A 17,589-nucleotide genomic window follows, 5' to 3' on the forward strand; every position below is an offset into this window, starting at 1 on the left:
GCCTGGGTAGCTCAGTCGGTAGAGCATCAGACTTTTAATCTGAGGGTCCAGGGTTCAAGTCCCTGTCCAGGCACTATGGACCTGTGTGTCCATGGGACAGTGGTACTTAAGTTTTTCTCCCAAAAAAATTTGGGTTAAACTTTGATGACTTTTACCTACCTACAATGAGAAAACGCCAAGAAGTCAGTTACCTTCAGCCTTAGCTAGTGGTTGAGATTTGATATTCTGTTCCCAACAAAAGATGATTTTAGCAGTTTTTAATAATAGAGACTTCCTGAGGAACACAGTACAAAGCCCTTACAGCCCATGAAATATAAGAAAGCTATCCCTCTAGACTAGGGTGTTTTATTTATATAGGAAGACAAATGAGTTAGAATAACTAGAATGATTCTGAAAAAAAGGAATAAAGTGGAAGAAAACATTCTTATTATTTCAAGACTTATTATACAGCCACAGTAATAAAGAGTGTACATTATTGGCAGAGGGATAGATATATGTCGATGAAAGACTATAGAGAATCCAGAAAGCACCACATGCAAGTACATCTAAATTATTTTTTACAGAAGTGCAGAAGCAATTCAGTAGAGGAAGAAAAGTCTTTTCACAAGATTGGGGTGGAGCAATCCATAGGCAAAAGAAGCCAGCCTCAGCCTAAACCTCACACTTTATTTAAAAAGTAACTGAAAATGGTTCATAGATTTAAAATAAAATATAAAACTCTAAAACTTTTAGAAAAAATATGAGAAAATTTGGGGGGCCTGGGGCTTGGTGGAGAATTCCTAGACATAACACCAAACACACAATCAATAAAAGCCAAATTTGACTAACTGGATTTCATCAAAATTAAAAACTTTTGCTCTGCAAAGGACTCTGTGAAGAAAATTAAAAAAGCAAGCTACAGAGTGGGAGAAAATATTTGCAAATCAGATATCTGGCTAAGATATATCTAGAATATAGAAAGACCTCTCAAAACTCCACATTAAAACAACACTCAATCCAATTAGAAAATGGGCAAAAAAAATGAAAAGACATTTCACCAAAGAGGATACACAAATGGGAAATAAGCACATGAAAAGATGTTCAATATCACTAGTCATTTAGGAAATATATATTAAGACCATGGTGAGATACCACAACACACATATTGTAAGAGATAAAATAACAAATGGTAACAACTGCCAAAGGTTGGTAAGAATACAGAGAAACTGGATCTGTTATACATTGCTCATAGGAATGTAGAATGGTGTAGCCACTCTGAAAAGTAGTTAGTTTCTTAAAGAACTAAACACACACTTACCATACAACTCAGCAATTCCACTCCTAGGCATTGATCCCAGAACAATGAAAACTTATATCCACACAAAACCCTGTGCATTATTATTTATAGGAGCTTTATTTGTAATAGTTCAAACCTGAAAACAACCAAAATGTTCCTTAATAGGTGAATAGGTTAAAAAAGCTGTGGTCCATCTATACTATGGATTACTACTCAAAAGTAAAAAAAAATGAACTATTGATACATGCCACCTTGATACATTATCTTTGCAACTTCATGTGAATTTATAGCTATAAGTATAATTACTTCATGTGAATTTATAATTATTTATGATTATTTCATTGAAATAATACATTTATTATATAATATAAACACTTCCTCTTCTTCATGAACTTGGCCATGTGACTTGGTTTGACTAATGAAATGTCCGTGGAAATGTCCAGTCTGACATATCAGAGAAGTTAAGAACCATTATGTGGGGAATTAGGTAGAAGAGCCCTTGGTAATCAAATCACTTGGTTCATAGATAGGTGAGTTCTGTATGGTGCTGTGAGCTTTAAATGAACTGCTGTGACACAATCTCCCACTCAGAAGTAACCCTGCAAGATAGTGGTGAAAAGAAATCCTCCCAGTGGTTAGAGCTTTGGATGGTTCATTTGATGATCCCCTTTACCTGGAGAGAGAAGTGGCCTAAGATAAAGCTGTATACGGAATCCTAGGCAAAAGGGAATGGTTGGCTGGAAGGTCAGGAATCTGAAAAGAGTAAGCTTTGAAGATTAGAGACCAGAGGTGTGGAGAAATGCATGTGGATTGACTTGTGGGAATTGTCACAATGTTGAGGATCTTTTATCATTTATTAATACCTACCAGATAAAATCTACTTCAGAACAGCCACTGAACAATTAGCTGGACAGATCAACTCATCCAGTAGATGTCATCACCCTCAGACATCAATAACAGGAATTTCTTATTTTAAAATATTATTAAAAGATTGAAGGAAGGTTTTTAACCCTCTTATTATTATTATTTTTTTTTTCTTCTCGGTGTGGGGCTGAAGTGTGGTGAGTCATGTCTCCAAGTATCTCAAATGATCCCAAATACTTTAAGGTTGAAATTTCCAGTATACAAACATCTAACTGATTCTAGAGAGCCATAAACCACAGCTAGCAAGAGTAAATGTTAAATGAATGGGGTAACACTGCAACCAGTGTACTGTGACAACACAGCAAAGGAAGGTGAGAATTATTCATCCTAGAAGAAATGTTAGGGGAACTTCATAGACAAATCGTTTGAAGTAGTCATGGAAAATGGAGGGCAGACCGCATTTGTCCAAAACCTTTGGATCCATTGATCCCAACATTTGAACAAAAGCTTGAAGGAAGCCAGGGAGTAAATCTTATAGATATCTGAGGTAAGAATTCTCTACACAGAGGAAACAGCATCAGAACAATATGTTGGACATGGTAAAATAGAGAAATAAAGCAAAATATTCTCTAAGAGGTGAGGGCAAATACCTACTTAGTCACACAGGCAAGAATCCTTCAGCAGAAGAGGAGAAAAAGAATCCACATCACAACTGTGAAATAGAGGTGGGAAAAAAAACAAAACAAAACCCTAATCAGAGAGGACTGTTTAGAATAAGTGTGATTTCCCTTCACTAACTGCAGGAATAATCACAGATAGGGGCATGTGGAGTGTAGTCTCTGGGAGAGTTAACACTGTGTCCTGTTTGATACCAAAAAAATGCTGGTGGCATTAGAACCATTTCCTTAATTCTTTGACCACTGTGGAACGGTCACTGTCTTTCACATCTTCCTTATCTGACTCTAAAAGGAAGAGACATTTCGAATACCATTATATAAGTGACAGTGTTTTTGAAATCACTCAGAAGTGAATGGGTGTAAAATCAATGTAAAAAAAGGTCATGAATGGTATTTTAATAAATGAAATAGAAGATATAGGAATAGAAATAGGAAATATCAGAATAAACCCATGCAGTAAAATACTGTTTGGTAGAGTTTGGACTCTCTGACTCTCCAAATATCTATCATCTATCTATAGCTATATCGATATTGGTATAGATTATTGATAGAGATAGATTCAGATAGTTATCTTTCTCATTTATATATATAAATCTCTCATATGTATAAATGTATATATATATATATATACATACATTTGTTTGCATATTATATTGAGTTGTGACTTAAAATGTATTTCGACACTGAGTTGCAGTCAGAAAAGTTTTGAAAAAAGACTTTCTTGAGAGGGTACAATTTGAAGATGGCAGCATCTCCCTGAGATGACAAAGATCTCGGGGTGGGGGGTCGGGGTAAGGGCCCCAAAGGAATAATCGAGTTTCGCTTTCCTTGGCTGGGGTAGCTGCATAGCTGGGCTCAGGTAGGGCAGTGCGCGTGGCTGGGACCCGAGGAGGGTCCTCTGCTGGTGCGAGCTGCTAAGCTCGCCACTCCACCATCGCTCCTTAAGTTTTATTGTGGACGGGGACATGGAGTACAAGGAGAAAAAACAAACAAAAACACACTAGCATACAAGCCTCGGCCTAGCCATGTGACTGAAGGAACACTCTACGCTCACTCTCCAAAAGCTTCCAGTACTAAAGAGAAAAGATTTACAACCTTCCAGACCGGCCCCTTCTAGCGTCATCGCAGAGGCAGCTGCAAATGAGAGCTGTGTCCAGGAACTTCCCAAAGGCTCTGCTTTCTAATATAAGCCTCGAGAAAAGGAAGGTCCTATCTTTTAAAAACTGTGTTTAGTCCAAACGGCCCCAAACGAGATACAATCGAAATTGTGACCCCCGTGTAATAATTTGAGAAGCAAATTGGGTTAACTCTATTTCAGGCTCACCGTCCTGAAAATCTTGCGCCCTTGCGAGCAAACAAAATGCCTCTCTTTTACTCAAAGTGTTATCTAAGATTTTTCGACGGGTAACAGAGGAGATGGTTAACACGTTTCCTTTCCGGCGGCAGCAGAGTTGGCTCCACGACCTCCGATCTTCTCCCCGAGAAGGGTCCACCCAGAGTTTTGCTCCGCGGGCTCTTCCTCCGCTCCGAGAGGCTAGCGGCTCCAGGGAGTGGGGAGGGGTGCTGGCGAGGGGGTTCAATGACGAGCTTGGGCACTCTTGGGCAGGTTGGAAAATTGCAGACCCGAAGGTGATGACCCGAGGTCATCTGGTTGCGGAAGAGCTGATCTCTTACGTGCCTCGAGAGAGAGAGAGGCGACGAAAACCATCAGAAAGAAAGGAAATCGAAAAAAATGTTCAGCGCAGAAACGGTGACATAATCATCGAAGGGAAGAACAGTGGCAGCTTTCCGAGGTGAAGCAGAGTGGCGCAGCGGAAGCGTGCTGGGCCCATAACCCAGAGGTCGATGGGTCGAAACCATCCTCTGCTACAGAGCTTTTTCCGTCCCTTGCTCAACTTTACTCTAACTAGGCTACAAGCACGCACAAAAACCGAATCAATTTCTACCTCTTCCATGTTCAACCAGTTAACATTCACGAGTTTGAGAATCCTCTAGTTGGGCTTCTTGCTTCCCACCTTACTTTGAAATCCCACCATTCTCTCACTAGGCAGTTCCAAAACTCTTCTACCTGTCTGAAGGGACACACTGCCCCGAATTGTAAACTTCCTTCCATCCCTGGTGTCCAGTAGAGGAGCAATGGAAATATTCCTTCAGTGGAGGTGGTCTTATATCAATATATTGTATGCGACCTCTTGGAGAAAGAGGTGATACATTCCATATTTACTTCTGTTACAACTTCCAGTAAAGGGCCTTTCAAATTTATTATGTCCTTACGATGTTTTGATTGATTGCATTCTATTAGTAAATGCAAATATAAATGAAACCAAAAGAATTAATTATAACAGATTTGTGGTTCCGTCACATATCAAAATTTCAGATTTCAGTGTCTGTACCTCTATTTGGTGCAGACTAGTATAGTAGGACGATCGAATAAAGACTTTAAGCTTAAACATACATTATATTGAGGAAAATTCTGTGGAAATACAAATTCAAGGAGAAAGAGATCGATGAAGTGGGATATGTCTGGACCCATTTTTGGACAGTGTGGGTTTTGAATGGAACTCGTTCTCCGAGTTCCTTAACTTAACAACCTTAAAATGACCTTTCTTAAAAAAAAAAATGACCTTTCTTGAAAGAATCGTATTCAATCCGTGTCATTTTTATCGTTATTGGAAGGAATGGTATTAGAAATCTTAAAACGTTATTCGTTTTTGAATTTCTCAGAATGTTAGTGCCCTAGTTCACTCTGGCTTAGCCTGAATATTCAGCCGCAAATTAAATCTCCCACTTCTCATTACATGAAATTTCTAAAAATCTTATATTTGTATTTGTATGGAAATATGTATGGAAATATGTTAATATAAATGTTTCAGACATTACAGGAAACGTCTAAAAATCTTATATGTTCTGGTATAATGTTATAAGTAATAATCCTAGTTATTACTTTAAAATGTATATCTCAGAAATAACTAATTTTCTTGTCAACTGCATTATTATGAACTTTCATCAAATCTTTAACCATGGTCATTTTTAAGTCTTTTGTCATTTACAGACAGTTCTGGGTGTACTCTGATGATTTTGCAAATATGTTCCTATAAAAGAGTTTCATCTTCAAGAAATTCATGGAAAAGACTCTGACAAGTACAGGTTTCTGGTAACTGACTGTACTGCTGAACTGAATGAATAAGCATTTTCAGAACTCTAATGAAAAACTGATGAACTCATAAAAGTGCTAACAAAAGATCAAGATGAAAAAAAAGAAATTAATTACATGGGACTGAGTGAACTGATGAGGATGAGTATAATTTTTGTGACTTTCTGTCTGAATTAAAAAAAAAAAAATCCCACAAGGACTCAGAGGAAAAGAATATACAAATCAATTTTCTCTGCAAAGTAAAGGAGCTGTTACAGTGGAGGATTACTGGACTGAATGTCAATGTTATGACATAGTATAAGTGTGTTTCATGTTTGGTAATTGCAATCATTGTTGCTTTTGTTGTGGTCATCCATGTACAATGCTTGGTGTCAGTCTATCTATCTCTTGTAAAAATAAAATACAGTGTGTGTGTGTGGAAAAAAAAAAAAAAAAAAATCTCCCACTTCTTTGCTCCCCTCCTGGAGCTCCGACCCCACTGGGCTAGGTGAGGATCGCCATTGGAGAGGGTGGCCGGGGCGGGGGGGCAGGGGGGTTGCTGAGCGAGGGACAAAGCCGGGTGCCTGCGGAGGCGCTCAGGTTCTCGGTCGGTAGACAAGAAATCCCTTTGGCCCCCTCCGGAGCCTCGAGACCCCGCCACGGTGCCATCGTACCTGCATACTCAAAGTGCGAACAATCTGAGGGCGACACACATTCAGCCTCGGGGAGGCGACCCTGCATGGTGGCTGCGTCCGGAGCTTGTCATCCCGGAGGCAAATGACTGACACCTACTGGCTGCAGAAAGGAAAGGGCAAAGGAACGGAAGAAGGGCGGGAATCCCCAAGCAGCAAACCCGGCCTCCGTTATTCCCTGCTGCTGGCGCCACGAACGCCGTCTGGGCTGCCCAGGTCCACGCGCCCGGGTCTCCGGTCCCGCGCTCCCGCCAGCGCCCCGCCCCCCGCCCCCAACCTCCACCGACTCACGCTGAGGGGCTCGGACTGCCCTCCCTACTCCGACTCCGGGGGACGGGCGGACGGGCGGGCGGAGGGATCGATGCCGGGGCCGGGAGCCGGAGTCTGGAGACCCGGCGCCTGCTCGACTCTAGCTCTGGGACTCCGGCCGCGCGCTTCCTCTCCAATCCCACTCCTCGTGCCGCGCGCTGCAACCCGGGGAGGAGAGAAGAGAGGCCAGAGCGGCCAGCTTAGGCCTCAAACTAGCAGAGCAGGCTACGGGGGCTGCCGAGGTCCCGCGTGTCCTCTGTTTCCACCGGCCGCTCACTTTCGGATGCAGGACCTGGAGGGTGAGGAGCGCCCCGAGACCCTTTCACTCTCCTCGCGCAGGGATCCCAACCGTCACCGGAACACTTCGACTGCGGCTGAGTCAGCAGGCGTCAGAAACCTCGGGAGCCCAAACCCGAAGTCAGAGTCACCGACTCCGCCTCACTGCTCCACATGGACACTTACGTGGGCAAGCTGGGACTCTCGCCGTCGTCCCCAGCAGAGGGGCGCACAGACTTGTCGGAGAGGCCCTTGAACGGCCGGCCAGCTCAGCCCCTTCATCAGGTCCCCCGGGTTCAGCACGTCCATCGTGCCCACCCTGCCCCTCGGCACAGACCTGCGAGGAGGCTGCCGAACGGGGATCCTACCAGTCCCAACGCGTGGGTGGTCAACGAGGCTTGGAGGCGCTTTCCCATGAACAGGTCCCGGAGCTCCATCATGGGGCCTCTTCCCTCAGACGGGTGGGAAAGTTACTTCAAGCGGAGTATCCGGTCTCTTCGGCACCCCAGGGCAATCTGGAGCCCGGTGACCACCAGGCTCGCTCCTCGTGAGCGGACAGCGCCCCCCTCCACTGCCCCAGCAGAGGAAACGAACACTGCAGGGGTCTCACCTTCTGAGAAGCCCCCAGACCCATGTGCGAAGGAGACAGTGCTGAGGGCCCTCAGAGAGTGCAAGAAGGGGAAAGTGAGGTGGGAAGAACGACTGTTCCATGAGAGCTTGGACAGTAGGAGAAGGATTCCAGAGACCAGACCATCTGCGTTTAAGCCTCTGACGAAAAATGGAGTCCTCACTTCTTTTGTGCCCAGGCCTGGGCCTCTGCAGAGAAGCCTCGACTGCTGGGGCTCGGATCACAGCTTGAATAACAGGCCCAGCTGCTCCTCCGTGGACTCCTTGGCCAGCACACACACAGGTGGCCCCCTTAGCTCCCAAAGAAATGCTATTACAAGCTCTTACAGCTCTTCTAGAGATTTCTCTGAGCCTTGGAAGAGAAGTATTCCCAGTACATCACTCCAGATACCAGAGTGGCCAATAACAAGGAAAGAACATGGCCATCCGTCTCACTCTCCAGTCCCACCGGTATCAGATGAGTCCCGAGAAACCTCTGGCAGCTCTGGGCAGCAAAATCAGATTCCCCTGCTTCTATCAAGCCCTGGCAGCCTGCTGTCCCTGACTCCACCTCCTCAGCTTGGTTATGCAGTCCCTGAAGACCTGGCCTTAGGGAAGAAAGCTGGACTCCAACGGAGCAACAAAGCCAGAGAGGATACGGCTGAGGTCACCACAGACTCTGTCCCTGACACTTGGTCTGCTCTTCAGCCTTCCCTGTCCCAGGGCGCTGATCCTCCGCTGGAAAGCTTACATAAAATGCAGAAGTCTCCAAGTCCACTGGCCTTCCCACAACCTACCGGAGAGGCAATCAGTGTGGCCCACTCGCCTCTGAAGACAGCGAGCCTGCTGGCCCCACGTGGGTGCTCACAGTCAGAGCCCCTTTCAGGCACCTCTTCAGACTCAAAACCCACAACTACTTTCATCCTTCTGACCCTTGTTTTCCCACATCACCAGTCACTGACACCACGTGGCCACCTTCAACGTCTCAGGCTGCCATACCCTGAGACTCACCTGCCATTATCCCTGCAGCACCCACTATGCAAAGCACTTTGTTTGGATTGATGAGCAGCCCAGGTCCTCATCTTCCTGCATCTGCACCTCCTGTTGCAACTTCTGCTGAACGCTTGTCAAAGCCCATTTTGGGGCTCCCAGCCAATAGTGAGATAGGAGGCTCCTCATATTCCAGAATTTCAAGCACAGCTGCAGCATCTTACAGCATCTTACACCTCCGGGTATCTCAACTCCCACCTTCAAGGCTATCTTTGGCAGCCTAAGACCACTTAAAACTATGCCCGTGAGAGCTCCTTTCTCTTTCAAGCAGACCTCTCCTCCACCTACTCCTGCTTCTACCCGTCTCTTCCATGGCCTGGTCAAGGCTACCTCTGTAGTCGTGTCCACCACCCCAGCCAGCACATCCAAAGGCTCTTTTAAGCCACCTTTGGATCTTGGTGTAGTGAATGTTACCAGTACCATGGGCAACACTTGCTCCATCCCTTCCACTTGCCCGCCTTTCCCTCTCAGGGCTGCCTGTGCCTTCAGGGCCAGCTTCTCCCCAGCTGCAGGCTTCACTTTCCCACTATGCCAGCGTCCAACCGTTCCTACTGTGCACACAGTCACCATCTTTAGCCAGGTTCTTCCCAGTGCTGTCCAGATATCCCCTACCAGGAGCACTGCCAATTGTAGCGCTGTGGGTAGCCCTCTGGCAACGTCAGCCCTAGTAACCACCAACCAGCCTGCATTGTCATCCAGGATCTCCAGTTCGACCGCAGCATTCACAATTCCCTTGGAGTCAAGCTCAAGGCCACCTTTCCCACTATCCCTGGGAGCCACTCCCCAACCTGCGTTTGGGGCTGCATATGTGCAGAAGCAAGAAGTCCCCCAACCAGCCCTTGGCCCAAGCTTCAGTAGCTCTTTCATTTTTGGAAGCTCACCAGTGGCTCCTCAATCCCAACACCGACTCCAGCCCAGCCATCCTTCAGCGGTACCACGCAGTCAGCCTTTGGGGGTTTGGCACCATCAGCCTCCACCTTTCACATCCCCGCCAGCTTCCGGCCGGCCTTTGGCAGCACTCCAGTCAAGCTAATACGAACGGTTTGGGAGTTGTCACCCCAACCCACCGGAGTGGGGCTTGTGGCTCAGTGTTTGGCAGTACAGCCCCACGACCTTTTGACTTTGGGGGATTGGTGACCCCTATAGACTGTGAGGAGACTTGGATGGGCGTCACTGCCCCAGACATGAGCTCCAACCCTGGAGCATTCAGCACTGGAGCAGAGCCAAGTGGGACCACTAGCAGCATCACACCCTTGGGAACAGGCTGCGGCCCAAACAACCAGGGTCGGACCAGCCAGGGCACACATTTTGCCTTGGGGAAGGCCAGCATTTCTGCAAGAAAAACTATGTTTGGGGACCCCTCCATGACCCCCTTTGCTCAGAGCACCCCTGTCACTGGATCAGTTAAGGCAGGCAGCAGCCTTGGCTTTGGGATGCCCTCTCCACCACCCCAGGGCTCTGTTGGGAGAAGATCTTTCAGACTGTCAGCCCCTTCATTTTCCATTGGTGCAAAATCAAAATCCCCAAAGAATAGGGAGCAAGGGCATTCCCGAAGGCCTCATGCCCACACAAAATAACTTGTGTTCCTTGCCATTCGTACTCTGATTTGGACCTCAGCATAGTGAAGTGCCTCAGTCACTTCTAATTTTCTACAGCAAAAATACCCCAGATCTAAGGTGAGAGCTTTACACATTCACCTTGTGGTCCTAACCTACATTCTAGAGGAAAATGAAGGACTAAAGTATCTAGTGGTGATAGCAGAATGAAAATGAGTGGACCCAAAGCTTTGGAATTGAACGGAGACTTGCCTTCCCCTCCCTACCCACTCCTTTCTGTGTCAAGGGTGAGCTCAGTCAGGACACTGCCTCCTGCTTTTTTCTCTGGGAACAAACGTGCCAGGGAGGCAAAAAGTACAACCCATATTCTCTTGCATCTTCGGGAAGAGGAATAGATTCTCTCTAAATCTTAGCCTGCTTTTATTTGGCTCAAAGAAGTGGTTCCTTTATCTGGTCCCCTAGGGAGGCCAATTCCTCATTTCTTGCCATTTTGCTCCTCAGTTGGTTCTTGGGGAAGATTTTTTTTAATTTAATTTATTTATTTTGGAGAAGCTTTTAATGCAATTTGACCTTGAAGCCAACTTTTCCTTGAGGATCAATGGTCTACCCATGAGAGCATCCGTGGGAGGGCCAGGGGAGGAAAAAACAGAGTGGTGTAACCTTGCTTCTTTTCCTTACACCATAGGTCATAATTCCTCCATAATTACGAGTGAGAAATGCTCAATTAAGGAACCAAAGCTTCTACTTTTCTTTTAATGTGTACCTTATAAAATCACCCTCTACCTCACATCTCCCCCAGATAGGGTGGGTAGGGCAGGAAAACTCTTGGGCCTGAGAACAAAGGGAGAAAGGGAGGAAGAGCAGATACCTAAGCTGACCTCTGTACTGTAACCAATGGGAGGTCTTTGAGTAGCTACGATATATTCCTTAGCACATGTCATCCTGATGGGAAAAAAGAAAAGGCAAGAATGACTCCCTGAATACATCTGTCTCCTGTTTTATGGATACATTGGAAGAGACCTCATTGGAAAAATAAGCAATCTTAAGTTGGTTGATAAAATAAAAATAAATTGTTGAAATGAGTTTATGATACAGGAATTGCTATAAAACTCATATCTATTCAGAGGCAGAAAGATATTAAGAAACTTGCCCAAGGTCAACCAGTTAGAAAAGGTTAGATTTGGGATTTCAACCCTATTGGCTCCAAAGTCTGTGTTCGCTTCTCCCTCACTACAGCAAATCACCAAAGTCAGACCTCTAACCCAGGTATATACGACTCTAAATATCCATGCTGTTTCTACTTTGAAAGGCATTCCACAACCCAAGATTGCCATCTTACAGAGGGGGGCAAGAGGAAAAGTATTAGACAATTTCTACAGCTCTTTACATGATAATTTAACATTTATACGGTGATGCCTATATACCTTGTATCGTGCTTTGCACCAGACATTCAGAGGTGAAGGAAAACTTCTGCTTTGGAGATTACAACTTAGTGGGGAGACTGGTAAATAAGCCAGTGATTCCATAACAAGCGACAGGTACTAAGGGAATGGAAGCAGGGCAGAAGGTCCTTTCTTATCTAAGTCTTGAAACTTGAATTCTGTTTTACGGTGTGTGTTCTCCAGTTCTAGCAACTGGAGAAGGGTATTTCAGGCCAAAGACAAAACACGTGCAAAGGAGGGTCTGGAAGACAGAACGCATCTATCTGGATAACTTTCAAGGAGTCAGACATGGTTTGGGAGAAGAAGGGGCAGATTATGGATATGCTTATAAACCATATCGTGCAGTGTGCACAGGATTCCAAATGCAATGGAGAGTCATGGAAAGATTTTAAGTAGGAAAGAGACAAGCTTGGGTTTAGATTGCTCTGGCTGTCATGTGAGGGAGGAGTCAAATGGGGACAGGCTGGAGGCTTGGAAATGTGTGGGAGACTGCGGAGACACCAACAAAGATGAAAGATACAATACATTCCAACTAGGTAATTAATTACCTGGTTAACAGGGATTGTTAACCAGGTAGTTAAGAGTGGGCGTGGGGAGGCAGTAGAGAGAGGAGGGATTAAGAAGCAGGACTTGGTGACAGATTGCACCGTGTGGGCAGAGGAGATGGGCAGAATAAGGGTAAGGGGGAGTTGGAGAAGACCGACCCTTAGCCATCTGACTTGGAGGATGGAAAATGTAATTTTGGCAGAATACATGGAATTTTGTATAGACTGAGTGTGAAATGACCAAGGAATATGAAGGAAATATTTGTCACATTCAATCATTCATTCACTCAAAAAATACTGGGCGTCTGATGCTGGTTACTAGGCACTCTTCTAATATTTGGGATGTTCTCAGTGACAGATAAAATTCCTGTTCTTGTGGAGTTTATGTTCTAGTAGGGGGCGTGATTAAAAAATAAACAATAAACATAATAGGAAATAACTACCATGTGAAAGAGATTGTAACCGGCATGACAAAAATATAGAGCAGGGTAGGTGGATTAAGATGGCGCTACAGTTTCATCTGAGCTCTTATGAGAGGTTGACATCTGAGCAAAGACTTGAATTCACTGACAGACTTAGCCATGCCAGAGTATGAGGGAAGAGGATTCCAGGCAAAGAGAAAACCTGGTGGAAGTCCCCAAGAGTGAGATGTGGAACAAGTAGAGGCTTTGGGACAAATAGATGACATGACTTGACTCATTTTTAGGATTGTTCTGGCTGCTGGCTGAGATGGGACGGTAGAGGAGTGAAAGCGGGGAGACTGGGAGGAGGGTTCTGCAGGAATCCAGGTGGGATTCAAAGGTGGCCCAGCCGAGGACGCTTACAATGCAAGTGGTGAGAAGTGGTCAGATTTATATATATATTTAATCGATTTGCTCTTAAAGGGGTTGTGAGGTGTGAGATGAAGAGAGGAATCCGGGATAAAGCAAAGGTTTTTGGTTAGAGCAAATGAATGTATGGAGTGTCTGGTGAGGGCTAGGGAAAGATTGGAGCATTGTCAATGTACCTTAGAATACCGAAACCTTCGGAAAAGGTGAGATCCCTTACGGGGAGGGTATAGAATATGAAAAACAGGGCTAAATTCGTCGTTTTAGAACGGCAGGAAGTTAATGAACTTTTCAAGTGCAGTTGGTACAAGTAGCTAAACTCTTCAAAGAAAAGAAAATTGCTTCATCTCATACAATTAACAGAAATGAATTCCAGATGGATTAAGGACTCTGATAGTATGAAATAAAATTATTTTAAAAATAATTTATTTTTATAAATTATTTTAAATAGGTAGGAGGAAGGAAGCCTCACTCGGGGACTTTGAATCTGATCTTTAGGGGGGGCTCAGAGTCGTCAGTTAGAGGGAGGCCTCCAAGAAGCAGAGTTCAATCAGGCCAAATGTTTTTTTTTTTTTCTCTTTTTCTTTTTCGTAACTCCGAGATGGGGGAGAGTGAAATAGGAAGAATGTGGAGATTTAAAAAATTAACGTTACTTTTCAGTTGTTTCGGTTCTTTGTGTTCCCTCTCCTTCTCCTCCCTCCCCGCCTTCCCACGCCCCACCCCTCCGGCCCCCCAGCCCCCCGGCACCCCGCCCCGAGAATTTGAAGAAACCATTTTGTTTCCTTTTCATTTAATTGCTTACAGAGAAGCCTACTAGCGGTTAGCTCAGTTTGGTTAGAGCCTGTCTGCTAATAACGCCAAGGTCGTGGGTTCGGTCCCCGTACCGGGCAATTTGTGCCGCAAGGCTTTCCTCTTAGATTTCAACACAGATGAGAGTTCTTCCAGTCTCAGGTCCACTGCGATGTCACAATCAACGTCAGGGTGAGAGGCAAACCTCGCGCGGAGAACTTAAAAAAATTTAGACGTACATCTTTGATTTCCCTCAAGGTTGGAGTCCTCGTTTGAATCCCATCTACAGGGCGAAAGGATAGTAGTGAGTGACCAGCAAGGGAAATAGAGCTGCTTTGGGCGTATTATTTTTCCTCTGGGTAACTGATTCTTGCAAAGAAACTGACCCTATTGGATTATTTTCGTCCAAAAATAAACTGGGAAACCATCCACACTTTCTACACTTCCACACTTGGGTCTTAACTAGTTCAGCGAAAGATGAAACACGATTTTTTTATATGATGTGTGAAAAAAAAATTATTAATATCAACACAGTAGGAAAGAAAGAGCTTTGCCAATTGTCTCTTTATAACAGGGAAAGCGCTCCCAATGACCAAAGCTGGAACAGTTTGAACAACAGATAGTGTGGTTTTGGATTATCATCCGAAGTATAAAATACATATTCACGAGTCCATACTGATATAAATCAATCAATGAATACAGGAGAAGGGAAACATTTTCCTTACAGAAGAATTCCAACTAATATAAGTAAATACTCCCCCCCCCACCCCCCCCACCCCCACCCCAGGAGATGAAGCTTAATCCCCTCCCTTCCGGTATATGGGCCATACTTAGTGACTAACTTCTGAATAGTAGAGTAGGAAGTAGGAAAAAAAATAGGAACTTCACAAGGGAGAAAAATGGCAAACACTACCTTCAAAATGATCAGGGTTGGCATCACCAATGGTAAGCTATGCTCCTATCATGTAACATCTGCTATGGTGCGATGGGACCAGTACTTTATCTCTGTGGTCTCCCACAAAAACCTATAACCCCAAACCAATCATGTAAAAAATATCAGACAAACCCAGATTGGAAAACAGTCAAGTATACTACAGAAATACTTCATCAACACTGAGAAACTGTCACAGACTAGAGGAGGCTGAATACAATGTAGGATCCTGGAAACAAAAGGGACATCAGTGTGAAAACTGATGTGATATAGACAAAGTCAGGAGTTTAGTTATTAGTAAAGTACCCACGTTGGTTTCTTAGTTTTAACAAAGGTACCATGGTAATGGAAGGAGCTAATATTAAGGGAAACTAGGTAATGGGTATAAGGCAATTCTCTGTATTGTCTTTGCAACTTTTCTAAAATTATTCCAAAATAAAAATTTAATTTTAAAAATTACAATAAGGAACATATCTCTTTGCCACCACTGAAACCAGTGTTGAGGCAAACGCCTGGTTGACAGTAGGTCCATGATAAGTAGTTGTTCAAAGCTGAAGGAATGTGATATTGTTGTCTTATTTTGGTGAGGGACATGGCAGAGATATTTATATGGTTATCTGTGCTAGATGATGTATACTTGTCCTGCCAAATACTCTCCTAGAGTCCCATTCACACACTGAAATGCAAACCAGACCAAGGAGATTTGTCTTTAGCCTGTAAAAGACATCTGAAATGGAGCCATCTGGTTTATGTTGAACTTGAAGTTTGGTGGGTTTCTCTCACAAAGTTTCAAATCACACCCAAAGTGTTTTCTTTCCTATCTTGGCCCTAAACTATTTCCATTTGGGCCAATAAACATCTGAACCACTTCTCTTTGTTACATCCTGCCCCACAAAACTGGGTTTATCTATCACACCATGGTCCCATTATAAAATCCAAGTTTTTCAGAAAGAACAGCGGCCAGTTCAATGTTCTTTGGTGGGTTCTTCACAGAGCTCAGACTTCTCCCAGGTAATATTCATCACGCCTTCTTTTTTGTTCTTAAAGACTTCATAGATTACTTTAATGCTGGGTGGATTTGTGTGTGTGTGTGTGTGTGTGTGTGTAAGTTTTAGGCATCTCTGATATGCATAAATGCAGGTGGTTCCTAATTTAACTTAGTCTTCCCATTAATACACATAATACCTGACACTTAAAATACAATAGGAGAGGTGTATTGCATTGGGCAGAAAATTTTAAATCATACAGATTTGATTACAACAAAGGAGTTCTTCAAATAGAAATGAGTGGAAAATGTGACCTACCTTTACAGAAGGCAGCTATAGCTGTTGAAATAAACAACAAAAGGAAACAAATTGCCTGCTATTGCAAGAGATACAGGCAGTTTCCTTACACTATTCTCTATCAGCTCAGGAAGCAATGTTGTGTACCTGGCCTAGATATAACACGCTTGTAGAAGTCTTATAGATTGAGGCTAGTCATAACCTACACTATCTGCCAGCACTCCCCAGAGAATTTGAGTAAATGAAAACAAGAAATAGAGATTTTACATTATTTTCTCAAGGTCACAAATACAATGACAGGTTTGGAACAAAGAACCAATGGAGCCTGGCATCACAGTCTGTGCTCTCAAGCATCATTCCATACTGCCTCTCATTCTCAAAGGAGAGGATAACTCTCTGATATTTATGCATTGATTGTTTATTTCAGGAACTAGGACCAGTTAAGAACTTTATGACATTTTTAAGTAAGACATATCTACCTAAGTTTTATATTGTCTATATCTCTGTGTCAAACATCGTTCTTAACGTGTATACATTTGCTGAATTCTTACCTTCTTTTTTCCTTTTGCATGCCTTTACCTGCCACATAGCTCCAATATCAATATTGGAAAGCACAGTTCTCTTTTGTAAGATATTGCTTTTTCACAGTAAGAGTAGCAAAAGGTGTGGTGAAGTCCTTCAAAGTGCTCCAGTTCATGTTATGTTTCAAGACCGATAAGCACCATCATTTCCCAATTGCAGATTTGAAACTGAGAAGAATCTCCTATAACGAAGTTGAAGAAGCTCCTAGAAGTGAAGTGGTTTGGCTACCTATTTCAAGGGTCCAGAGGCTCAGAAAGTTTTTCGTGTCTTGGCACAGCATGTAAACTTCTGTGCATATTTCAGGCGAGAGAAAGTAAAAGAACTTGATAGAAATTCTGAGAAATAGTCCCGAGACTCTAGCATTAGTCAAAAATTCTTGAGAAATGCATTGGTGAAACAGGAAAGTGACATCTACTTCAAATACTATCAGAATCAGCACTGTGTCATAATTGGCTCTGTGGCTTAGTTGGTGAAAGCACCTGTCTAGTAAACAGGAGATCCTGGGTTCGAATCCCAGCGGGGCCTTAGGAGGCAATGTTTTAAATATGACAAGTACAAATTGGAATTAACTTGGAGTTAATATGCGTTGAAGTTCTACGAGGAGAGGGGACAGCATTAGTCCCCTTGCTTACAAAATAAATATAATATCAACAACTCTCCCAAGAGTGTTGAAAGGTGCTAAAAACCCAGAATACTTGCCCTGAAATCATGAGATGAAGATTAGAATTGCCTAGAGTGATTGCTTCTTGGT

The 17,589-nt window shown here is 43.9% G+C and overlaps 1 protein-coding gene, 1 long non-coding RNA gene and 3 other non-coding genes across 5 annotated transcripts; 4 read left to right on the forward strand and 1 right to left on the reverse strand.

Moving 5' to 3' along the window:
* Positions 1-73, forward strand: TRNAK-UUU (transfer RNA lysine (anticodon UUU)). Its single transcript has one exon. It is a non-coding gene; the product is annotated as a tRNA-Lys (tRNA).
* A 3,395-nt stretch (positions 74-3,468) lies between these two features.
* Positions 3,469-7,319, reverse strand: LOC130709008 (uncharacterized). Its single transcript, XR_009009417.1, has 4 exons — positions 7,229-7,319; positions 6,934-7,109; positions 6,625-6,745; positions 3,469-4,495 (listed from the first exon to the last, which is right to left on the reverse strand). It is a non-coding gene; the product is annotated as an uncharacterized LOC130709008 (long non-coding RNA).
* TRNAM-CAU (transfer RNA methionine (anticodon CAU)) lies at positions 4,615-4,686 on the forward strand. Its single transcript has one exon. It is a non-coding gene; the product is annotated as a tRNA-Met (tRNA).
* Positions 7,320-7,401: 82 nt separating the features above from the next.
* LOC102997782 (POM121-like protein 2) lies at positions 7,402-10,460 on the forward strand. The gene is given in 5 exon segments (XM_028165647.2): positions 7,402-8,761; positions 8,764-9,051; positions 9,054-9,770; positions 9,773-9,904; positions 9,907-10,460. Coding segments are annotated over 5 exon segments (3,051 nt in total).
* Positions 10,461-17,289: 6,829 nt separating this feature from the next.
* On the forward strand, positions 17,290-17,363 carry TRNAT-AGU (transfer RNA threonine (anticodon AGU)). The gene has a single exon. It is a non-coding gene; the product is annotated as a tRNA-Thr (tRNA).
* The last annotated feature ends 226 nt before the right edge of the window (positions 17,364-17,589 follow it).

Source organism: Balaenoptera acutorostrata, chromosome 10 (assembly GCF_949987535.1).
Source record: "Balaenoptera acutorostrata chromosome 10, mBalAcu1.1, whole genome shotgun sequence".
Classification (NCBI taxonomy): Eukaryota; Metazoa; Chordata; class Mammalia; order Artiodactyla; family Balaenopteridae; genus Balaenoptera; species Balaenoptera acutorostrata.